The sequence below is a fragment of the Rhipicephalus microplus genome, unplaced genomic scaffold, assembly GCF_043290135.1.
Source record: "Rhipicephalus microplus isolate Deutch F79 unplaced genomic scaffold, USDA_Rmic scaffold_75, whole genome shotgun sequence".
Lineage (NCBI taxonomy): Eukaryota > Metazoa > Arthropoda > Arachnida > Ixodida > Ixodidae > Rhipicephalus > Rhipicephalus microplus.
In genome coordinates this window covers 851909-878128 of record NW_027464648.1, presented here as the reverse complement: position 1 = coordinate 878128, position 26220 = coordinate 851909, and the positions used below count along the sequence as shown (strand labels likewise).

Here is a 26220-nt window from a genome sequence, read left to right as displayed (position 1 = left end):
GGTCGGATGTTCCAGTGGATCCAGGATGATTTGACGAGAAGGTCCTTTTTTGTACAAACCTCAGATGGACCTACCACCAATTACTATACCTCCCGTGGCGTCCCTCAGGGCGCCGTATTAAGTCCCACTTTATTTAACCTCGTGATGGAAGGACTTCGTGAAATTTTGCCAAGTACTATCCTCATATCCATAGATGCTGACGATATTTGTCTATGGACTTCGGCTGTAACTCGTCTACAAGTACGTGCAAGAGTCCAGCAGGCTGCCACCCTGACATGCTCATATCTCCGCAAGCAAGGTCTTTCCGTCTCAACGGAGAAATGTGCATTGGTTGCGTTTACTCGCAGAGCCATGACACTATACCCCGTTACCATCAATGGACAAAATATTCCATACCAGAAGAACCGTCGCTTCCTGGGTGTGATTATTGACCGAGACCTTTCGTGGAGTGCCCACTGCAATTACCTGAAGAGAAGGCGAACTTCGATCGTCCTTATAATGTGGTTCCTCTGCAGAAAATTTTGGGGCACATCGATAAGGTCAATGATGCAGCTATACAGGGCACTGTTTCTAAGATTTTTGCGCTACAGCTTGCCGTTACTGGCAAGTACGTGCAAGACGAACATCCGCACTCTCGAAAGTCTGCAAGGACAAGCACTACGCGTGTGCTTAGAATTGCCGCGATGCACCTCAACCTACGGGGCAATTATAATCGCAAGAGAGCATCCAATTTGAACGTACATCACCACTGACAATTTGAAAGCCCACATAAGACACCTCTGCCGAGTTTCTGGTCACCATGTTGCAGCGTTGCCACTTCAAAGACCACACGCGATGTTTTGAAAGATTATTTCTGCCCATAGGGAATGCCTCCCTTTTGGCTTCACTCCAGCAAAAAGACCAGGGTCACCCCCGTGGTGCCTACAACAACCACAGGTGTGCCTCACTATTACGGGAATAACGAACAAGAGCCATCATCCAACAGTGGTCCTACGACAGGTGACATTGTCGCTACTCAACGAAAAATACGGCCAGAGGACCCACATTTACACCGATGGATCGGTCTCGGCTGACAGCTCCACAGGTGCTGTTGTCATCCCGGCGTACCAGGTCACTATAAAGCTCAAACTGTCGCATAGGACAACATCCACAGCAGCGGAGCTTGCCGCCTTACGTGCTGCTATACTTTATATCGCGGAAGCCCGACCTCAAAAATGGGCTGTGTTCTGTGACTCCAAAGCATCCCTTCAGAGCTTGCAATCAGCTTTACGACAGAGGGAGCATCAACAACTAGTGAATTAAATAAGAGAACTGATTCAAGAAGCTTTATCGAAAGGACATGACTTGGTGTTCCAGTGGTTACCGGGACATTGTGGTATTGTCGGTAATAACCTTGCTGATAATGCTGCCTGATCCGCCCACGCGGACGCCCAAACAACCCCAATTCCATTGTTGAGAACCGACGCTGCAAGGGGCCTGCACTCGTTCGCTAACACCATGTTGAAAACTTGGCTGAGTGACCCCAGTGTCAGGAACCGCCGCCTACACAAATTGGACCCATCGAGAAAGCTTCAAGTTCTATCGGACCTCTCTCGTCAGGATGCAACTTTACTGTGCCGCCTGTGGTTAGGAGCAGCTTTTACAAAGGCGTACTCCTTTCGCATAGGAATGGCGGATAGCTCCCGATGTGAATCGTGCGACACTGGCGAGACAATAGAACATCTACTGTGTTCATGTGAACGTTTTGCGAGCGAACGCAACCTGCTACGCGAAACGTTAGAGACACTAGACAGTAGACCTTTTTCCGAAGAGAAGATACTTGGCTCATGGCTCTACGCGTCGCTGGCCAGCAAAGCGATGCGGGCATTGCTAAGTTTTCTAAAGACGACCGGACTATACGCGACCGCTTACAAGCGTGCAATGGACAAGGTCATATCTACACACACGTTGCCCTTCACTTCTCTCTCTCTTCTCCTTTAATCCCCTCACCCCTTCCCCCAGTGCGGCGTAGCAAACCGGACGTGCGTCTGGTTGACCTCCCTCCCTTTCATTTCTTCCCTTCCTCCTCCTCCTCCTCCTCCTTTCTTTAATAAATTTGTAAAAGCTACTACATGAGCTGTCGCATACTATGTCCATAACTATAGGTACATTAAGAAACTAACAAATAAAATTAAATCGAGGGGCACAATGTACATCTCGACGTTGGACGAGATTTTAACACCCGGAATGGCACCACAGAGTGCTACCTCTACTATCTGGAATAGCAAATTCACTATGCGCAAAACCTAAAAGACTGCTGTATGGGTTTGAAATATTAAACAATACCGTTCCGCAAGCACCGAAAAATCTAAATACGCATATATTGGGCACAGGTGATGACCACGGCGTCGTTACATTCCTCTATACAATTTATTACATTTAAATATTATCAAATGAAATGAAATCAAATCAAGTTTTTTCACCTTTTGAAGAAATGAAAGATAGGAGCTGCCACAAAAAGCTACTACAGGGAGTAGCTTGACGAGGCGACAGCCCCTCTTGGGTAGGACTGCAGCATAGACAGAGTAAACCACGGTATGAGAAAGAACCAGTGCTTCATCAACGTAATCACCTCTATGCTTGCGTTTTCATTGTCTTATTCATTTTTCCCTTAACCCTACCTAGGTAGCAGTTAAACTTATTACACAATAAGGCAAGTAGTTCTTACACCAACAGAGCCACACTGGACAAATTTGCGGCAACCCAATTTTAAGAGAGATCATGCAGTTAGAAATCTGTAACACTTATCGTACAACCATTATAACACTTGTACTTCAGTACAGGTACCTAGAAGAGTAATCCAGGAGATGAAAATGCACCCCAAGTGAGTTGCTCTCATCATGGTTCAGTTTTGCTTCACAAAAAGGATATTTCAAACGTGTCATTATTTCCCTAAATACATTTCCTGGAAAAAACGCCGCCTAACATGTCGGTAGTGCATTTTCACGCTGCGTTGATTCGCTGAAATTGCCGTTGTACTGTGTTCGTTCAGGAGGTAGCTTGGAAAACTGCAAGTTCAAAATGGCGGCCTAAGGATCACAAAGCGTGCCGCTAAAATTGATTTCACCACTCAAATGGTAATGATTTTTCTATTCAATATACTTCCTACATTTCTTGCATCTCTTACTGCCCGCAATGCACAGGTAATTTAGGGAGAACGTCTATTAATCTTAGCAGGTGCCTACGCACAAATGAGGTAGATTAGGCTGCTTCGATCTGCAATCGTGTACGTCTGAATCATTAGTTATAGTTGTGCTTCAATTCTCCTTACTGTGAATGTTCCTTCCATTTTGAGATAAATAGATCAATTTGCGTGTAGCGACGTAATTGAAACAAATGAAATAAAGGCACACAGGTATGTACCTGCGCATCGACATAGCCTTAATTTAGATACAGTGATTTCGCCTTTTTTTTTTCTTCAGTTGAGTTCATTGTACTTGCTCCAAATTGCTGGCAAGACAAAGGTGGCATTTGATCCAAGTGGAACGTGGCTACAACAATGGTTCAGTAAACAGATGAACCTTAATTTGATATTTCGAATATTTCGTTGGTTTGAAAAAACGTGTGTGGCCTTTAATCAGGCAGCAGTAAACGGCAAGCATAAGTATAGAGTTGAATGGTATTTACATTTATTTTGAGTCTCGTAGAAAAAAAAACGGCAAAGCCATGTTTGTGCTATTTTTCATTATCAATACGCAGCTTCTGAAATCCAGAGACATCACTTGCGCTTTAATGTGACACCTCGCTACACGCTCGCCATTGCCCTGGGGCGAATGCAATGAAGAGGTAAGGTCCCAACGGTAGCCGCACCTTAGCGTTGACGCACTCGTGTGGTGCTACTGGTTAGCTGTCTCTGCCACGGCCACCTACTCTCGTAGCCAGAGAACGCATAAACAGTTGCATTCGGCCCCGCAGGCCAAAGGACATTCTGCCTACTGAGCGTAAATTAGATTGAAAGTGTAGCCGCGTTGTTGCGCTGTCAATCGACTGCTGTCAGTTTTTGCGCCCCATTAAAACGAATGGAAAAATGCCGATCTTTTCCAACATCAGCCGAATTTCACAGCTGCGTTCTCTCCGGCAACCTTTGAAAATATGCAACGTGTTATCTTAACATCAGTGTCTGTGGTTGTGTTTTGTGATTATTGTAAATCCGTTATTTTTGTTAATTGTTAGACAATCGAACTGCTTCATACTGAAACTTTAGGTGAAAATGTCATTCAGGCTGCGTGAACATTGCCTTTTCCTCCCCACAGAGACTGGTATAGAAACTTTCGTCTCCATTGCAAAAGCTGCGGTGGTGACCCAGATTTCAAATCACGGATCGTTATTAATTCGCAAAGGTGAAACATGAATGAACGTGGCATCTGTGGGGCCTGCAAAATTAGGTAGCAGGGCAAACTCTCATGCGTGAGCCAACCCTCAGTTTTCTTCACAGTCAAAAAATTTTGCGCCTCTAGATAGCTGGTAAGCTTCGTACTTAATTTTCTTTGGTGTTTCACACGTTTCACGCTCTGTACATTTAGGTGTGCAAGTTTGACATGGCTGAGATGGCTTTTACGCATGCCCTTCTGATTCATGTAGGGGAGTGCATGAAACTTTCAAATAAACAATAAAGTATAAGTCCAACGCCATATTTGTCCGGTGTGACTGTTCTTTTCACTCTGTGTGTTACTTCACTGGTTTCATCTTCCTGTTATATTTATTGAATTTATTTTTATGGGTGTATATTATAGTGATAGTTATACAGAAACAGGTGCCTTCTTATTAATACATCCTCTTTTAGTGTAGATAAATATTATTACAATCACTAAAACGCACAACCAACGTATATAAGCACATAAGCATATTCTGAGAAGCTATAAAAGAGACCTTCAAAAGTATATGAATTTATTCACATGAAAAAAGTGACATCAATGACCAAACTAGGGGCTTTATGAAATGCACTACAGAAAATCACTTGCCTCTCAATCTTCTCACTCAGTCCTTCAGGCCAGCATGGTCGTTTTTATCCGTTTCATACCGAACTTCTTCCTTTTGCGCAGTTGTACTAGTAGGCCGTGTTTATAGGGTTGTGAGCTTCTCGATTGTCACCTTCTCGAGCCATCGCAGAGTAACAATGACAACAACTCCTTTATTTATATTTTATGTCAATAAAAAGCTTATCAATATTGAAGCTGATGTGTCGTAAACTATGGCAGTGGTCCCACTGGTGAAACTTTCTCAAAAAGGAAAATTGGTTACATTTAGCTTCTTGATATATGATCATTGCTAATTATTATATTGGATAATAATAATGTTTAGCAGTTCATGCTTTTAAGAAAAAAGAGGGGGGGGGGACATGTGCGCACAAAAATACAGGCGTTGAATTAATCACACAGCTCGTTTTGTAATATATATAAACAGCCATGGTTAGTTTTTGTTAATGTTCCTCATGTCAGAAGAAAACAGTGAAGGGGTTAATGTATTCTTCTGTAAGAAATCTGTCTTTTTAACCATACTGGTATTAACTGACACAACGTGCAGGATATGCCAACTACTCGAGAGATATTTTTTTTCGTATTTAATTTATATTCACAGACCAGTCCCAACATTCGTGAAAGAAGACACCAAGGAATTTGAGAGACGTAAGATGTTAAATAGGCTGTCCCTCAAAGCTAATATTTACGCTAGTGTATGTTTTGTTACGAGGTTTTTGTAACATTCAGATTTAACCTGCTGGACCTGAGCTAAGTAGATAGATTTTGTAACAATTGATTTGCTTTCAACTCAAGGTCGTCAATGTCTGGTCCAGAGAAGAGTAGATTTGTGTCAAATAGATCGATAACTGTCAGGTGTTCAGGAAATGTTTACTACGTCGTTTAGGTATATGTGGACCGGACTCCTCATCACCACCTAGCCGCTCTACCAGTAGATAGACCTCATACTTCCTTTTGTCGGACAATAACTACACATGGTGACTCCCTACCAACTGGTTTTACGCCCGCGGCGAGACCTTCAATTCCTCCATGGTGCCTCAAACAGCCAATCATCAACCTGACAATACTAGGCATCCAGAAAAAACTAGATTTCTCAATACCAGTCCTCAAGCAGCTCGCTTTACTTCTGCTGTACGAGAAGTACCAAGACTGCACCCACGTCTACACCGACGGCTCCGTCCTGCCAAACAGCTCAACTGCGGCGGTAGTTATTCCAACGCACGCCACAACCATCAAATTCAGGACAGATCATGCAACCACAACAAAGGCAGCAGAGCTTGCAGCGCTTCATGCTGCGCTGCGTTTCATTAACAACCAAAGCACGCAATGGTGGACGATTTTCTGCGACTGCAAGGCGGCACTGCAGTCACTTCTGTCAAATCTACGCCGTGGTCTACACGAGCAGCTGGTATTTGAAACAGCAGAAATGCTTCACCATATAACAGAGAAAGTGCACCTCGTTATATTTCAGGGGTTGCCAAGCCACTCTGGAATTTTCGGTAACGAACGAGCTGATCAAGCTGGCCGTTCAGCCCATACAGAAGACGACGACCAGTCAATACCTCTCTCAAGGACGGACGCTGCTAGGAGGCTCCGCATGCTTGCTCGCCAACGCTCCATGGCTCTTTGGAATGAGCCTCTCTTTACGCATGCAAGATTACGATCCCTTGATCCAACGTTAAGCATGCAGCTTCCAACAAAAATTCGACGAGGCGACGCTAGTGCTCTGTGCAGACTATGTTGGGCGTCGCGTTTACCCGTGCGTATGCGTTCCGCATAGGTATGGCCGACACCGCCGACTGTGCACACTGCGGAGATGAAGAAACAATTCGACATATACTGTGTGACTGCCCGGAATACAACCTGGAAAGACAACACCTTTCTAATAAAGCAAACAGGTTAGATGACCAGCCGCTGTCAGAAGAAAGTATACTGCGCCATCGTCATGACTCATCGTCACAGAAGAAAGCCATGCAAGTGCTACTGGGCTTCTTACGAACTACTGGCCTGTAGCCCAAGATTCTAGGCATCGTTTTCTATTCTTGGATCATCCGGTTATTTAGGCAATGTGTCGAGCTTTCAAAAGAACATACACGACCATTGCGAGATTGTCTTTTAGGATGCAAATCTTTGAGGCTTGCTTATTTTTTCTTTTTCTTGTTGGACGTCTAGAATTCGCCCTGCGTGTGTGGAGTGCATGCATTTTCCTTTTATGGTTTGTTCTAGTCTGGGTTGCTCACCGTATAGTGTAATTTCAAAAAACAAATACTGCGAGCTAGATAAATTGCTAAGTGCGTCATGGTCAAAGAACCTCCAAAAAGAGTGTTCGTTACATCAATGCCCGAGAAACTCTTATTTGAATTTTCTTAGCTCGTTCACTGATTAGGCGCATTATCTTGAACCCATACTTTCTGTAAACCAACCATAAAACACCAAAACAAGCGTGGTTGTAGACTTCCATACGCAATCAAGCGTTATTTTCAGCACACGTATCTATTCTGTAATTGCGGTGCTAGTCCGATGCTGCCAGCGAACTACACTGAAGAGTAGGAGAGGGTAGGAAGATAATAATGAAATAAAGACTGGTGAACAGCACAGTATGTGCACCCACAATAATGCGATACTAGTTTGTTTGGGGTTTGGACACTGAAACACTTGGGCTAGAAATAATAAAAGATTAAGGTTTTCAATGCGAAGCATTTCTTAGCGAACTTCTGCGATTTCGATCATACCTATCTATCTATCTATCTATCTATCTATCTATCTATCTATCTATCTATCTATCTATCTATCTATCTATCTATCTATCTATCTATCTATCTATCTATCTATCTATCTATCTATCTATCTATCTATCTATCTATCTATCTATCTATCTATCTATCTATCTATCTATCTATCTATCTATCTATCTATCTATCTATCTATCTATCTATCTATCTATCTATCTATCTATCTATCTATCTATCTATCTAACTAGCCGCTTACGTTTGGGTGCTCTCGTGGTCACGCGCTTAACTTGGCATAAACCAAAATCAGCACGCGAGGGTAAGATAGTTTGACAAATATGAGGCGCTGTTCAAGTCATGGATAATGTCACAATCCCGTTGCGTATGTCGTCAAACACTTCCCGCCAGACAGTGGCGCATACCCACGGGCGGCTATGTGCCACAGGTGATTGACACTTATTATCTGCCCAGCAACGACGAGAACGCATTCGGGCAATTTTAATGCGTGAACCTTAAGCATTATTTGACATCGGTAGCGTCCACCCAGCGATGGCATAGAATGAATGTCTGTGTTAAGAAGAAACAGAAATAGTCAGCGTTGACCCGCCGACAAATGCAAATAATAAATTTCAGGGTCCCAGCAGGAATTGAACCTAAGCATTGTGCGTGGCAGGCAAGCATTCTACTACGGAACTACGCCAGGTCTCAGAACTGCTTTTCAAATAGATGATAATCATCGTGCAACGTCGATAGTGGTTGCAATGCTGCCCACCCAATTTAATAAACATTACGTATGTACTCCTTTGATACTACCGTCATGCCGGGTTAACGACAATTGTGGTTAGTTGCCATGCGCTGAAGTCGATTTATGTAGCAGTGTCGAGGGCCAGCATCTTCGCGAGCATCAACAATTCATATCAGCTTCTGGTGTTGCAAATACGCATGTTCCAGTTGGCATCGTTGCACAAGTTCAAATAACTGGCTATATAAACTCTTGCAACCCTTCCCCTTATGCCTGCGCGTGCAACATTTGTACATGTATTTAGTGTCATTTCACGACGTCTCTCAATAACAAAAATTTCAACATGGTCCCTTTCCCTTCGCAGCTTCGCGTAACGGTAATTTCCAGATACGTGATATCGGACAAATTTTTAATCTTCATGTGGCGCACTATGAAGGACACAGAACAAAGCGTCCTGTCGTCCCAATCTTTGTGATTGTGCTTCGTAGTGGGAAATAAGCGTCACCCTGCTTGTTCTCGCCCATTTTTGCGATCACCCTTGTTATAAAAAAAAGCAACACATCCACAAGCTGATGGGTACTCGAGAGATTGTTACAGGTAGTGCTTCTCAGAGAACGGCTACGTTAGAACATGTTGCGTAGTCAATACGAAAATGTTTATGCAAAGCAAGTACGGTTCGCAAATTTTTAACAGGGTAGCTCGACCAAGCATATTCGTTGGTAATGCTTAAAGGTTACGCAGTGCACCTGTTAACTATGCATATTTTAGATGCTGGTTAAGCAATCGAAAACCGGTTATCAATTAAGAATTATCAATTAAGAAAATGTGCCATCAGGCGGAAAACTACTTCTAATTGATGTTAGCGAAGAAAGATAAAAAACTGGGGGCGATAATATTAAAATCAAAATCTGCCATCTTCACGAAGTGAATGATGGCACGGGAGCTTGCTCAGAAATAATTGGGAGAACCCGTAAATCCACCATACAAGTAATCTGCTTTCATATAAAGACGTGGCACGTTGTTATAAGGGTGATCGTATGTACACCTATATATACACAAGACATATATTTTTATGTTAGTGAGAGTATAGAGAAGCATTACATTGCTGATCGAAGAACTGGGGGACGCGTTTTTCTTTGAAGATTACAATATTGTGATCGGTGAAGTATGTGACGAGGGGATCTTAAATTAGAGGTTGCAGTTGAAAGTTGGAGAAAGCAAAGTCGATGCGAGTCCCAAGTCCAGAATCTTATTATGTATCTCAGAAAGCTGTAACCCCCTTTTGAAACACTATCACAATGACCAAGATGACTTGAAGTAACAGAATACCTGTCTTGAGGGTACATTTTATATATTTCGTTTTGCACACTTCATAAATATGCAGCTGAAAGAGCTACAGCTACAGAGCTTGTTTCGCAAACATTCTTCAGTGCTGGTTGCCTCGCAGATTGTGATAAAAAATTGGTATTGCTAGTGAGACAAATTAAGAGATTGATGCAATTATAAAAATAATGAAATGACTAGTCCAAGTAAAATTCTAACCTGAGCCTTCTGCATGGCAAGCAGGTGTTTTGTCGCGGAGATACTTACGCGTTAGACCGGCTCATTTAATGAAAAAAAATCTCCACAAGAATTTAATTTACTGGGATGAGCCTCCTGACGAATGTGAAATTCCGCGGCATAGTTTCACCAGATGTGAGAGCGTGTGGATTACGAAATATGTCGGTGGTTTAATGCTGTGCATCACTGAAGTGTGCAAAGGCTGTGGTCCACTTGACTCCCTACAGAATGTTGTAATGGTTACTCCTCCAAATTCGAACGGGAAAACATACGGTGTAGTGAACACTACGAAACTTTACATCCGCAAAAGCTGTCATCGGGTTTAGCAGTTATACCAACTTTTGTTTCCCGTCTTGACTGACGTGTTCGATTATAGTGCTCTTTTATTTCATGCACCCTCACGTGTCTCTTGCCTAACCGTATACCTGAGTAGACACAGTTGTCCCGCAAATTCGCGCTCATGTTTCTGTTAATCCAAATTGAAAAAAAGGGGGGAAAATCTGGGTCACTAGTCTTCACGAGGAGGAGCAAGTAAACTAGAGACTACATATTGTAATCTTATCTTATCATATCTTATCATAAAGGTGCCACACAAAGTCGTTAGATGACATATGGGGACTAAATAGGCCTATTATTGTTAGTTAAATCAAAATATTGTGATATGTTTTCGCAGCACACTGAGATGTTTAACCATCTTGGTCGAACATTTTTCTTCATTTTCGTAAAACTCGACACTGATTATGTTTAAAACGCTCCTTGGTGTTTCTATTTTCACCAAGTTTGCAATCATCAAATTTTTTCCAGTTTTACTAGGAAATAAATATAAAATGTGGATGAAAAGCTTTTGCTGATTGAGCATGATACTTTTGTTAGATTTTAGGGAAATATTTTGGCTTGAGCAGCCTTCGCGAAAACGAGACTCCTGTATTGTAGGTCAGTAAGAAGCAGTTGCTCAAAAATCAATGATTGTCAATAAAAAATGTACTCTCATTGATGTAAACCTAAATTATTTTAGACCCACAGAACAAGTTGTGTGAACTTATAACAAATGGCTTCTGTAGGCCGAAATGCCCTAAATGTTCAGTGATAGGCCTAAAAATCAGTAAAATATGAAATTCTCAAGATCAGCTTTTTCCATCTGCTGATAAAAACCCTTTTTTCTAAAATAGTTTGAAGATTTTTTAAAAACAAATGTGGATTTCTCTTTTGTGAGAGAAATCCCCAGCACACATAAACATTCCGCAAAAAAAAATCGCGAAATTTCCTTGTCTGCACCCCTGTGATCTCCCAGAAGCAAGAATGCTTGAGGTCCACGCACTAATATTTAAGTCCACGTTGAAGAGCCTAACATGCTCAAAATGTTCAGAGCTGTCAACTATTGCGCGCCTTGTAATCATACCGCGATTGCACGACGTTCTCCTTCAACAACAAATATCATGAGCGTCAAGCTACATTTTAATATTTTTCGTACTCGTTTAATGTTGGATAAGGATCTGTCTACACATGTCGTGCTATAATGATGTTCCCCTTCTCCAGCAGTAATGCGATGCCTGTCTTGTTTCCTTTTTGATCTCTCTGCTTCAATGGACTTCGTCTCTTTTTCAAGAAGAACAATGCGATAACACTTTATTGACGCTGTTGAATGTAGCAGATAGCAGCGCTTCGACACGTTCTTGCTCTCGGCAGTTGAGCTGCTGTAGAGGTGGGTGCTGGTGGCTAGCAACGTAGAAGCCTTACTTGTAAGTGTCATTCTCTTAGCAAATTTGGCCTAACATAGAGAACTGTTATATTGTATGTCATCTTTCAAGTACTTTTACGTTGAGTTGTTGTTGGTGAACGCTTCTCATAAGAATTATGTGTTTCATTATTTATCGTGACTAACATTTCACGTAAATTGAGGCTTAGTACTGCAAATACATATGTTTTAATTGTTTGAAATACCGAAAAACTTTGTATTGTAGGATTAGTTGCAGTTGCACTTTCAGGGAAAAAAACAGTACAGTAAGTAAAACTTCGTGAATTTTCTGACATTATTTTGTTCATTCTATGCATGGGCAACGTAAATCAGATAATAAACACATGTGGCAAACATAAAATTACCGTACAAAGGATACAAAATGACTAGTATGTTATTGGCGTAACACTCCTGAGCTCTTCAGCAATTTGATCCTAGAATACTTTCAACTATACGTCTCGCTGGCACTAGCAGTTATACATGTAACATTAGCTTGAAAAGTTCAAGCAACCATGTCATAATCAATATTTCGCAAGTACTTACTCGTTGTGGTGATGTAATACACGATCACTCTACGATAAGCTGGCTGTCTAGGTCTACCAATAACAAATCTTTCTAAAATGCAAGAAAGCTGCAAACATGCGCGTGTAACCTTAGTTAGATGAGGAGTTCATACTGCATCAATTGTCTGACTGCCTTTAATGCTCATTCATTACATTTACAGCACATGCGTACCTAAGTTAGTTTTACTACGCGCTTAAAAGCACTGTCCCGCGAATTGTTTAGTGCAGTATATTATGAAGTAGCACTCAGTGAAAAATGTCCTAAATTATGTGGGACAGTCTAGACCGCGAAGTATGTAATTGATTCGCAAAGCAACGTAGAAAAAATTTTCTCCCCAGATGCAATCCTAAAATGTGTGCTCAACCTCCGCTTTAACTGAATATTACCGGCGTCACAAAGACAAAAGTTTCTGTAGCGGCGATATGATAAAGAACTTGCAAAATATGCCTCGAAGTCCCACGAAAATGCTTTAACGGTCCTTGATAGAGAAAATTAACGCTTCGGTTATTTACAAATATTGCTTTCATGTCCGTTTGAGTTACCAAGGCTTCCAATGTGAGACACATAAAGTTAGAAGACGAATAACATTGCTATCGTTGCATCTCATTGTTGCACTAAAATTGCGCAGTCAATGTTAGGGGTGACCCTACAAGCGAGTTTGAAAACTTTGCATCGTATAACGTTTCAAAGTACTTCTTCTGTGTTTCTGGAAATAAAAACTAATTTAACTGCTTTGACTTCTGATGCCTTTAGCCTTACGTTAGTATTTTGATGTAAGAATGACCTACGCATCTGTATAGTGGAGTAGTAACACCTAGCTCAAATTGCTTTATCACAGTTTTGCAACCTCTGCATCAGCAGCATGAGTGAAAGCAATCAGCGCCTACTTTATTTTATTGTTGTTTATTTTTATTTATTTTATTTCTTAATTTGAGCAGCAATACAAGATTGTCGTGGTGATGATGGCATAAGGTGACGTTAGAAGAAATGTCACCTGACTAGGCCAAACTTTACACATATAAAACCCGGTTTTTTTAAACCAAACTACAGTACGACGTATCTTTATTCTCTCATGAACCGCCGCAAACTTAGCAACCACCATTAGAAACTAACAGGGCATCGAAAGTACTATCACTTAAAAAAAGCGTGATGCAATACAGGCGTGACATTTGCACTCCTTACTTAAATGTTATCTTATGTGCAGGAATTACGGTCATCACTACAATGGACGAAGAACTGTACAAGGACTTTGATGGACTGCCATTGTTAGACTTATACAACCAGGAATCGCTCCGCTCGGCAAAGAATTATAAACCTCGAAGCGGAGACATTATTTTGGTTTCATATCCCAAGAGCGGCAGCAACTGGACACAGTTCATAATTTGGAACATTATGACAAGAGGCCAGCAACCTAAAGATATGATAGAACTTGGGCTGAGGTCTCCGTTTCTTGAAGTAACTGGGGCCACAGTGGTGGAAGACTCATGCAGGACAGGCCCCATAGCAACTCACTTTCCGTACAAAGTCTTTCCGCTGGTCGACCAGGCTAAGTACGTGTACGTGGCCCGGAATCCCTATGATTGTGCCGTCTCCATGTACCACTTCCTGAAAGGCCTGACTCCAAAGACATACACGGATGTTTCTTTTGACAAGTTTCTGCGCCTTTTTCTGTCAGGAAAGGTAATTTTTTCAGTTTGGCTTAATTCTTGAAGTATATAGACAGGCAGAGACATGAAGTTTTTCAATTCAACGCAATATGCAGTCTTGTGTTCTGCGAACACAACTTGAAAACTGCCGGCCGCGAGATATAGCCGTTGCACAAAGGAATGCTTTTTAATATTTAGTAACCTAACCAATTAGTATTTTCTGGAATAAGTAAATGTGAAATCGTGAATTTCAAGAACACGAAAAAGCATACGAGTCAGGCACAACAAAATTTCGGTGTTGGCCTGAATTAATGTGAATAAGAATAGGCGGAAGAGTGCACGCGCTGAATTAAATATAACATTCTTTAAATATTTTTGCAGTGAATATGGACCTTTGACTGCTTTGCTTTGGCGTCCACTCAAAAGCAAAGTGCCTTACAAAACAGCCGAGTGGAGTTTGCCATAGCGATCAATGGTATAAAAATACTCACATATCATCCAACGTAAGGCTGACAGCCTAAACATAGCCAAAGATAGTTTCACACATTATTTCTGAAAAAAAATAATATGTATAACGTTCTTTGGCGTCTTGCTTTTTTATTTAGATTTTCTTTGCATGTGAATACGTTTCAATAGGTGTTTGAGCAGGGAAATAAGGCGTGGCTTATTCATCGTTTTCCTTTATTATTAACTCAGATTACTGTAAAGGCAGTTTTTGAAAGACTGTGGCTATTTATTCAAAGAAAAAGAAACGTTTTAGAACAAATTCTTCACAAAAAAGTTCATGAATTTCGAGTAGTCAAAGGAATTATCGAGGTTTGTAAAGCTAAACAAGGCTGCGTGATCTAAGCAGAGCGTTCGTTAAGAACACAAAGAAATCAAAGTTCATATGGCCGTACAGTGAGAGTAGCCTTCACGTACAAAAGCAAAAAGCACTCAAAGAGATATATTCGTCATTGCATGCGCAGCATGAGTGGCTTACGAAGTCCGTGCCGTCCACTGCCTAGCATATTACATCTATATTGCGAATGCTGTGGACATACGGTGGAACTAGGTCTCATGCTGTGCACAAAATTCCCAATATTTCGGAAGGCTGAACGGCGCTTGCAGGCAGTCTTGTCGAATAAACATTCTAAGGACATTATTCTACTTTTGAATTAAATGTTTAAGAATTTCACTTATTCACGTTGCGCAACATGAAAAGAAGTTACATTTGCATATGGGATATAATGTGCTGATTACTTCAGAGTTTCACAAATTTAGTGACGTGTATGCCTAAACAGTGATGCAACGTTTGCATTAGATATACACAACACCAGTAAGAAAGTTTATAAACATGTGCAGCAGCTAGACCGGCGCAAAAAAAAATCAAATAGGGGTAATTGCGAGCACGATTTCATAAAATCAGTCGTATGCCAGCTTCATCAGCACCGGTGCATTATGGATGTGGCACAATGCCTGAACAGCACGTAACCTCATGTGCTCGTAGTCAAATTGCTGTGAAAGGCATAAGATGGGAAGTTATCTGTGATAAAAAGGGTAACGAATGAAGCGTGTCATGTAAGTTTCTACGTTTTCAGGCTTTTTATGGGGACTACTTCGACCATGTACTCCCTTGGTACGAACACCGCCACCAGCCCAACATACTGTTCATCACCTATGAACAGCTCCAGGCTGACACCAAAGGAATGGTTCTGAAGATCGCACATTTTCTTGGTCCGGAACATGCTGCCACTTGTAGGGATGATACTGTTGTTCAGAAAATACTGAGAAACTGCAGTATGGAGAGCATGAGGGCTATTTTAAAAGAGAACGTGAGCGCGCGGTCGAAAAAGATTGCTGAGAAAGTGTCAGAGAAGTACCTTCAGAGGCTTGAAACGACTGAGAAGGCATCCGAGGGGAATGCAGAGATGCACGAAGGTGGTCAATTTGTTCGGAAAGGATTAGTGGGTGAATGGAAAGAATACTTCACACAAGAACAGATAGCTCGCACGAAGAAGTGGATCACTGAAAGGACTCAAGGAAGCGATGTTATGTCACTTTGGGAAGACCTGCGTCTGCCATAAGGGATCACCCATGGAAAGCATAGAACGAGGAAAGCCAATGTAGCATGATCACAGTAATTGCCTTACTCAGTGAGCAGTTCAGCCTGAATAGCTTGCCCAAACGCGAACAAACTAATGACGTCATCACGAGAAAAGAAATTATTTGAACGCACAACATTCCCTCGTGACAATGAAGAATACAACTTTATTTTCAGGAAAGAGGTAGAAGATAGGTACTCAGAAGCACGTTAAATGGGGCTACAAGTGAAGAGTGATGGTGCATTGCGCTTTTCGCTACCCAAGTTACAGCCGTATCGCTCTCATACCACCTCGGTATGCATGAAATAACTTTCTTGAATTCCAGTTTATGTCGTTCTACTCAAACTGCTTACGCAACCACTTTGTAGAGTAGAAGTTGACATATATTTACCCTAATTTCTGGACAAAAATTTTAGCATTGCATGAAACTCACTGAAGCCATACCCCACAAGCAAGTTTCTATTACTTTCGTATGTATTACATTATAACTTGCGCGATGCGTTTAAGTATATATACCGCGGTTTTTCAAATCTCTCACACATAATGAATTGTGCCGTAGTGTGCAGAACAATATTATCAAAATGAAAAGATTCCTATATAACTACTCAATGACCGACTCTTACTATGCCCTTTTATGAAGAATTGAAGTATACACATTACAACCAAACTTATCACCGTTAAAATTCCAATAAAACTATTAACCAATCGAGTATGACTGTATTTATTTTTGTCACGACGATGTAGCATTTCGCACTAAATTGTTAGATTTAGGTTGCCCGCAAATACTTCATCTTGTAGAGATATAATGCACCAATAACTGCAAAAGAATAGCTACATGTTTTCTTTAGTGTCAAACACAGACGTTTTACTATGAGCGATTTTTTTGTTTAACGTGCTTTTTGATGAAATACGCCACTTTACATTTCTGGAAGAATTGTGAAATTTCTTTCAAAGCAAGGTTGTCTAATTATGTAGCAAAACAACTTAAAGTGACAGCAGAGCTTAAAGTCGAAGCAGTTGGAGCTCGACAACCGGCTATGTTGCGGAATAATCTTTTGGTTATATTTTTAAGAAAGTGCAACAACATTAAGTGATTGGCGCAACGACTTTGGATTCACAAGGGTGAAGTTTATATGAAACTGACATTGCACTCTCACTTTCTCAGCGCTGATGTCAGATGATCTCAGGGAAAACCACAAAAAATTTCACTTTTTAAACATCGTTGTTATACGTGCTGGTGTTCTCCATGACTCCGGGATACATTTAATTCTTAGACGCTTAACTTATTCACTGAAGAATTTGCACAAAATGCTCTATAAAGTGCGTGTATGATAGCATATAATTAACCCTATTCATACTCTAGGCTTCGAAGTTTATAAGTACGCCTAACGTGGTAGCGTAGAGGGTAGCATGTTTCGCAACTGAACTCAATTTTTTTATTTATATTTATTTTTATTTATTTATTTAATACATACTGCGGACACTAAGTGGTCCAAGCAGGAAGGGCACGTCACGTATACCACAGGCGTAATGACGTACATCATACGAAAAACACACTTTGTTTTACACGCTACAATACACTTCGTTATGTAACAACATCACGCTTCGCTCTATACACTACAATAAACTTCAATATGCAAAGCAACAACACACCCGGTTCTACAACACTACATTACACTATGTTCCACAACACAAGTAGTAACTTACGCCAAACAACGACAATACATTGCATACGTCGTACTTTACAATACGTTACACATATGTTACAATGAATGAGGGTCGCATAACTTGTTCCAGTCCGACACTGTTCGAGGAAAAAAAGAATACATAAAGGCATCGGTTCTCGCAAAAAATGGGGTTAGCAAATTGGGATGATGATGTCGTGTGTTCCTTGTTGACAGAAAAGATAAGTAAGGCGATGAATCGATTGCGAGTTTTTGATTAAGTAATAATTGAAGGAAATCCAGCCGTTGTTCGCGTCTGCGGGATTCAAGGGTCTGAATGTCGTTTGCAGACATCAGCGCGGAAGGTGAATCCGACGGTAAGTATATTCAGATAAATATTCAGATAAAACGCCCTTATAACAGAGTTACACGGGGACAAATTTGTAATGCGAAATCGGCTGTGTATTTAAATTTAAGTGCACATGAGAAACAATGCCTGGCCAGATATATTTCATATATTTTATATTCGCTCCGACTCCCTTGCTGTGTGAATCGTACTCACATTTCAAATTTCGCAACTAAACCGTAAGGCACACTCAATTGCGCACAGATGTTTCTAGTATTGCAGGAGCTATAACGCTTATTGTAAATGATGCATACTACCGCCACGATGCGGCACTAGCCAAAACTACACACGTTTTACCTACAAGACTGTTCACTAGAGGGCAAATCAATACCGCCGAAGCGGAAAGTTTTTGTATAGGCTGAAACCACGCGCGTATTTCAGATGTCAACAGTGAGTGACAAGAAAAATCATTAATGAATTGTTAGCGTTGCTAATTCACAAACTCCACGACGAACATTCAAAATAAACACTATTTAGATGGGCATTTCTCAATAATACAAGCCAGATGTGTTATTTTACTGCAAACTCAACTCTAAAGGCGCAACACTGTCTTTATTTCCTGATTTTGAAGCAGTCAGTCTGGTTCTTGTCTAATGAATGCTTTCGTCTTCGTCTGCAAGAACCAAAAAAAAAATGTTGCGTCACCTTTTTTTGTACACGAAGAAAATTGGAATGACCGTTTCACTGTAGCCTAAGCGTGCAAAAGTGCAATTCATCGTAGATGACACCAACTTGCGTTGGTTTCTATCTATCTATCTATCTATCTATCTATCTATCTATCTATCTATCTATCTATCTATCTATCTATCTATCTATCTATCTATCTATCTATCTATCTATCTATCTATCTATCTATCTATCTATCTATCTATCTATCTATCTATCTATCTATCTATCTATCTATCTATCTATCTATCTATCTATCCATCTATCTATCTGTCTGTCTGTCTGCCTGTCTGTCTGTCTGCCTGTCTGTCTGTCTGTCTGTCTGTCTGTCTGTGTGTCTGTCTGTCTGTCTGTGTGTCTGTCTGTCTGTCTGTCTGTCTCTCTATCTATCTATCTATCTATCTATCTATCTATCTATCTATCTATCTATCTATCTATCTATCTATCTATCTATCTATCTATCTATCTATCTATCTATCTATCTATCTATCTATCTATCTATCTATCCATATATCTATCTGTCTGTCTGTCTGTCTGTCTGTCTGTCTGTCTGTCTGTCTGTCTGTCTGTCTGTCTGTCTGTCTGTCTGTCTGTCTGTCTGTCTGTAGCGAAGAAAGTACGATGACAAAGCCCACGAGCGAGCGAGCAAGCCACTTTGTCAGTAGTAGCACTATAGTCACGAGCTCGCGCTTGGCCAGCTTTTTGCTCGGCGTCCGCTGCTCTTCGACGCTCTACCCTTGATGCGTCTTTGAAATTGAAATTGAATTGAAATTGAAATTTATTCCGCAACAACAAAATACATGTTACGAGGAGGGCAGGTAAAAGCTGTGAGAACAGCTTGAGAAGCCCTGACCCCCTAGTACACAGGGTAGCACAGAAAGACGTGCGGCTAAGGACAACCAAAATAAAAGTGTTTCACAATGTGCACTAAAGAAAGAAACAATGAAAGATTACAATGAAAGATCACCGAGGTAGTCGCTAGATCACATTATTATATAAACACTAATCGCAATTTTTTTGGTGATATGCTAGATATATCAATGTTATGTTCCCTAATTATGCGGTTTAGAAGTGTAGGCAGTTGAAACTTTAACATTTGATTTCCGTATTTCGTTCTACATTTTGATATATGCCACACTTCAGGTTGACGTACATTATAAGCAGGAAAATTTTTCTCTAACCTGGCTATTCTAGCAATCGTATCATTATTTTTCAATAAACCGAACTTATATAAACGGCTTAGTTTATAATCATATATTGATGCAACCTGAATGATGTAGTGTTTTTTTAAACAATTCTGCTGTGTGGCTGTTGACCTTTTTTGAACTCCTCGAGTCATCGAACAGTCTCACATTCGAAAGAAGTGCGATCTATAGGCATTGCGAAGGTTCGGGGAGGAGTCTAAGTAACAGGAGACGAGACGTAGATGAGCGCATTAGGTTATGTACAACAAGGAGATACGGCGGACAACGCATGAATGGACGGGTGTCCGTTGGTTCACTGTAACGCGTTATAGTTCTCCAGTGGCAATTGACAGAAAAGTTTATCCATGCTCGTATAGTACTCTAACCATCGGTGTTTCTGCTTGATGTGTACGCTGCAGGTTTCGCGCTGCTTCCAATTCTTGGCGTGACATTGAACTTTTTTGCTGTCGCATTCATTTCTCGCGCTTGTGGCGAAACGATGCTCCATTAATGCTTAATTACCTCTGCGAAGACATTTCACTTCCATGTTTTAGTTATTCCTATCAGCCACGTTTGTTTTATTACGAAAGCACCTCACGCACGGCGCACCGCTGCTGGGACGCCGTCTTCGTATCGAGTGTTCACCACGCCCTTTTAAAAATTTTACCGACTCATCCCACTCCCCTGAGCTCCACTAACGACGTGCCGCGGGCTACGTTATTTTAGCCGCGAGACAATGGTAGACGATAATTAATTAACTTACGCTACCTCCGTGCATATGCAATAAAGGCAACAGTTTCAAGTATTCTATTCACCACACCAACACTGTGGATCACACTCGTGGTACATTATGTCACGGAAATTCAAACGTTCGCTTCGCACGACTGTTGTTGCATGTACAGACTCACACACGGGCGCGCGGCAAATCACCAAAGACCCGTACACACGGCCGGTGTTCCTGCGTATAAACGCGCGCCCACACGTGGCACACAAGCGCACATGTGAGCCAATCACCCCCTGTGTTGCATGTAGTCGCTTTCAATGGTCGTCCCAATTCGTCTCTGGTACATCTTAGTCTCGTGACGTCACGTGTAGCTCTAGAAAGGGTAATGCTGTGGCGATGAAGGTGACTGCTGAATCTGTGTCCTGAAGCTGCCCGTGCCACAAATGTCCGGCGTATACGCAAACCCGGGCGAGACAAATTGCGACGACTGTTGTAGCATTCCTCGAGATAGCAGTGTTGTCTGGCTCGTTGACGCGGTGGTTTCCTCGGTGTTGTCTGCACCGAGGAATCTCGCTTCCCAGTAGCAGCCAGTAGCAGCCCAGTAGCAGCCAGTAGCAGCCCAGTAGCAGCCATTAGCAGTAGCAGCCATTATTTACCTCCAAAGAAGTGAATGGGGATATTTCTCCTGTGCATAATTAAACAATAAAAATGTTTGCTCAAAATGCCGTTGATTGATGAAATAAACCAACGAAAGACGCCAGATGTTTTTTTAAAGCAAAACGAAAAGACGCCAGATGTTTCTAAAGCAAAACAAAAAAAAAGACGCCAGCTGCTTAATGAAAGACGCCAGGTGTTTTCTAAAGCAATGGTTTTATAATCAAAACAATATCGATACAGGTTTGTAGTTGCCGATGCTCGTTGCCATCGGTGTGTGCTCGTATGGATAAGGATGCCGAAAGGTGGGCGCGCAGGGCAGCGGCGGCGCGTGCCCGCAGACAGAACCATGAAATGAGAGCATGGGAGGCCGAAGCGCGCAGGGAAGTTGCGCGACGTCGCCGCCAAGATCCTGCAGTACGGGAACAAGAAGCCACATCAGCAAGGCAGCGTTGGCAAGATCCCGCCGTACGTGACCAAGAAGCCACATCAGCAAGGCAGCGTCAGCAAGATCCAGCCGTACGTGAACAAGAAGCTGCAGCGGCACGTCAGCGTCGGCAAGATCCTGCTGTACGGAAACAAGAAGCCATATCAACAAGGCAGCGTCAGCAAGATCCCGCCGTACGTGAACGAAAAGTTGCAGCGGCACGTCAGCATCGGCTAGATCTTTCTGTGCGGGAACGAGAGGCCGAGGCAGCACGTCAACGTCGCGAAGCAGATTTTGAAAACGTTCAAAAATGGGAAGCGGCGAGGAAGCGCGCATATCACCAGGCGAACCCAGAAATGAGAGAACGCGAGGCGTCTGCAAAGAGTGCCGAGAAAGAACATGAAGATGCAGACGCCCGGTTCGATAGATATTTCCTGAATATCACCTTTGGGCATAGCTGTAACGTGTGCGATAGACTCTGGTTCTCCAACAACCTGATCACGATATCGTCAATAAGAAACGAACAGTCTGGCAATATTATCATCGCTACGTTGCAGCGCGCGTTTCCCGCACCAACCGCCGAGGATTACAAGGTTTGCTCGAACTGTAAAGATTCTCTGACGGGTGGCAAGGTACCTTTGATGAGCGTTTCACATGGTTACAAGTCTCAACCGAAACCAAACTTGCCTCCCCTAAAGCCAGTAGAAGACCGCCTCATTGCACCTCGTATTCCCTTCATGAGTATTGGAAGATTAACGCATGGAAGCGGCCCATATGGCATCAAGGGTCAAGTAGTCAACGTTCCTATAAACGTTCCTAACCCGATTCAATCCCTGCCTCGTGACATTCTGGACGACATGGCAATCGACGTTCATCTCAAGCGCCGGCTCGTGTCCCAGCCCAACCCCCATCAGAGGCACCTGCATCGACATCGTGTTTGCCAACTTTCACCTGCAACCAGTGCAAGAACCACTTTGCCTACATTTTACCGACCACAAAGGGGTCATAATGAAAAGACAACGAAAACCACCAATAAAAGTTTGATAAAACATTTAATCAACTGTTTCACGTCTTTTTATTGGGCGAATTAACGGAAGAAAATTTTACGGTATTACTTCCAGAAGCTTCGCCCAATCTCATCATCATTCACCTCGTGGATCTGCCATCAACGTTTTCGAGAAAGATCGAAGGAGGGAGTACTCCGTGCCACCACCTTCAACGGCAGCCAACCGGGAGTCGAGGAGAGAGAAATTTCTGTGTTCTCGTTGTACTGTGAGAGTGGTTGAATGGAGAGTTAGGGTATAAAACCAGGGGTGCAGGGACAGGAGAACGAAAAAAAGGAAAACGAATTAATGTCTCTATCAAAATAATGTCTGAGTGGTCCTTTCCTGAAGGTGCCAGCAGATGAAAAATGTCGTCTTTGGCTTTTTTGGCGGCAGCAGAAAATGTCGCGCCACCAGCGAGGTGAGCGGAAGAACACAAACGGAACTTGGCTATAGCCATCATTCGTAGATATATGCTCATCATCATCATCACCTGTCACGCGCTCCATCAGCACCGAAGCATTCAATACAAATGGTTGAAAAAAAGCTAGAACAAGTGGCTCGTTATCCGTGTTTGCCACCTGCGCATTTTCTTGGTAATATTTAATGGATCATAGTGGAGATTAGCGGAATTTGGCGCATTTGAGTGGCACATAGGCAGTCTAGACGTTTTACATTAGGAATGATACGATACGGTCGAGAAACAAGGCAGATGGTAGGCCATATAATTACTGAGAAATACAACAAGCTCTGATGCCGTAGATGTAGTCATATGCGACAACATAAATTTGATTGCCAATGCTGCAGCTGGAATTACAGCTGCACCTGATGAGCTGCTGGACGAGACGGACCGATCAGTGTATACCTGCGTTCGGTCCAAGTACAACTCATGTAATAATAGCAGTGTTGCTTGCTTCATTGCTACTCTGGAGTGATTGCTTTTCTTTTTGATAGCTGGAATTTCTAGACGTACTTGCGGCTGGTCGAGGCACCACAAAAAATATGCCATTCTCGTATCTGGCGTATATCCTGATGGAATGCTGTTTAGGTGCTTGGCTATGACGTCTGAAAATGTGCCACGTGGTCTTCCGGAGGGTAGAAGGGCCAAGTGATGGTCGGGGACACGGCTAGCATGTCGAATGTGTGCTCTGAGGCAATCAACAACTCTATATGTCCTGACCGGATGGTCTTTGGCAAGCATGATTGTGGCATAAGTAGAAGCGCATCGGGGCAGTCCTACGCAGATACGCAGCGCCTGACCCTGCAAACTCTCCAATGAATTGTATTGCATTTGCAAGTGTTAGTCAGCACCGGCAAGCTGTAGCGCTATAAGGGCTGCTTTACAATATCTCGTTCAAGAGCGTCCAGGAAAATGGGTCATATTCTGTGATTCGAAGGCAGCGCTTCAGAGTTTGCAGTCTGCCATGCGTAGGAGGAATCATGAACAATTGGTACATAAAATAAGACATTGCCATCATGAAGCTCTAGCACGAGGGCATGATATTATATATCAATGGCTGCCTGGACATATCGGTATTACCGGAAATCAATTAGCCGATGATGCAGCCCGCTCAGCCCATGAAGGAACCCGTGTGATCCCGATTCTTCTATCAAGGAATGATGCAGCAAGACAACTTTACCTGCTGGCTCGAGATCTTACACGCACGTTCTGGTCGTCTACCGGTTTCCAAAGGTGTCAATTTTATGAACTGGATCTTTCGCTCAAGATAAAGCTACCTTCAAAACTTTCCCGCTCCGATGCAACACTGTTATGCCGCCTTTGGTTGGGTGTTGCGTTCACAAAGGTGTGCTCTTTTCGCATTGGTATGGCAGACACTTCTACATGCGACTACTGCGGAGCTGAAGAGACCACTGAACACGTCCTGTGCAGCTGCGCTTGCTACGACACACAGCGATGTCAGCTCCGGATGGTTTTGAATCAACAGGACTCCAGACCATTTTGTGTGCAGAAGATTCTAGGACCTTGGGCATCTGCCTCAGTTGCGGAGAAAGCGACTAAAGCACTCCTACTTTACTTAAAGTCAACAAACCTGAGCGACCGCCTGTAGAGTGTGCGTGCTCCCCCGAGTATACTCGTGATTGTGTGTACCTTCTTATCTCCGTGCGACCTCTTTTCTCCCCTTTATCCCCTCCCCAGTGCAGAGTAGCAAACCGCATGTGCGTCTGGTTAACCTCCCTGCTTTCCTTGCATTTTTCTCATCTCTCTGCAACCTCTTTTCTCCCCTTTATTCCTTCCCCAGTGCATGTAGCAAACCGGATGCGCGTCTGGTTAACCTCCCTGCCTTTCCTTGCATCTTTATCTCTCTCTCTCTCTCTCTCTCTTATCTCTCTCTCTATACTGAGAAATACAAATAAAGAGAAAGAAAAAGAAAAAGAAAAATACGAAAAAATAAAGAAAGTCAGAAAACAATCGAAGGACATAAGAATACCGTCTGAAAAACACAATAGTGAGAGCAAGCTTAGCCTCGTATAGTATAAAAGACAGGTGCAGGGCCAAAAGTTTAGCCAAGCCAGCCCTATCTATCTACCAGCTCTGCTGTAACCCAGATTTGCACGGCATAACTCAAGTGGCACCAATATTTTTGTTACTATTCACGTAGACGGACTAGTGTGGCTGTAATTGCTGATAAGTGTCTAATGTATGAAACACAATTGATAGGTGCCCTAAGAAGTTCCAGCTAACTTACTGTGATTACATTGAAACCTGACACAGCCCATACTTTTTTCGAAAGCTCGAGGAATGACAGTTACAGGATGGTCTTTATAAAAATGCACGCATGCATAGGTTCCATAGAGAGAAGAGAGCGCGCAGTCTGAGTTATTTCAGCTTTAAATTATGCAGCATTTTTACTTCACATTCAACAGCCTTTGTACATGTGGTTTCTACGTGGTTAAGCTTCTTAGCTAAGCCTTGGTTAAGATTCCCGTCTTGCTTTCCCTGAACTCTTTGGTAACTGCTATACAGCCATCTGAAAGTCTATCATATTGTGTAAGAGTTATTGCTTTGCTAATTTGCAATCGCACCTAAGCTGAACCTACAGAAAGCATGCCGGCGGACCTAAAATACGTCACCAACTTGGCCTCGTTTTGCGCTTTTTTCAGACCTTGTCACATTGCACAATAAATTGTTTTGTATAACAGTTAGAACTGTTCGAGAAGCTCACATGACTTGTTTCAGTTGTCTGGCACTGTTTTGCTATGTTGGTAAATGCAATGAGCATCACGCGACGGTATATGCAACAATCGACAAAATATTCGGGTGTGTTTCTACTGGTCAACTATTATAAAAGAAAATGCATATAATACCCACAATAATTTCTTATGACACTTAGACAAATCAGACTTCAAATTAGATC

General features: G+C 42.3%; 1 protein-coding gene across 1 annotated transcript; it reads left to right on the top strand.

The window, feature by feature from the left end:
- Positions 1-11721: 11721 nt before the first annotated feature.
- Positions 11722-16784, top strand: LOC142790169 (amine sulfotransferase-like). Its single transcript, XM_075885170.1, has 3 exons — positions 11722-11785; positions 13550-14025; positions 15572-16784. Exons 2-3 carry the CDS (start codon positions 13570-13572, stop codon positions 16055-16057), a joined length of 942 nt encoding a protein of 313 aa, XP_075741285.1. The 5' UTR covers positions 11722-11785; positions 13550-13569; the 3' UTR covers positions 16058-16784.
- Positions 16785-26220: the final 9436 nt, after the last annotated feature.

Excerpts from the sequence above, each read along its gene's own strand:
- LOC142790169 (XM_075885170.1), top strand. The coding sequence starts at position 13,570 with ATGGACGAAGAACTGTACAAGGACTTTGATGGACTGCCATTGTTAGAC. Across the intron at positions 14,026-15,571 it reads GCCTTTTTCTGTCAGGAAAG|GCTTTTTATGGGGACTACTT; the intron begins GTAATTTTTTCA and ends CTACGTTTTCAG.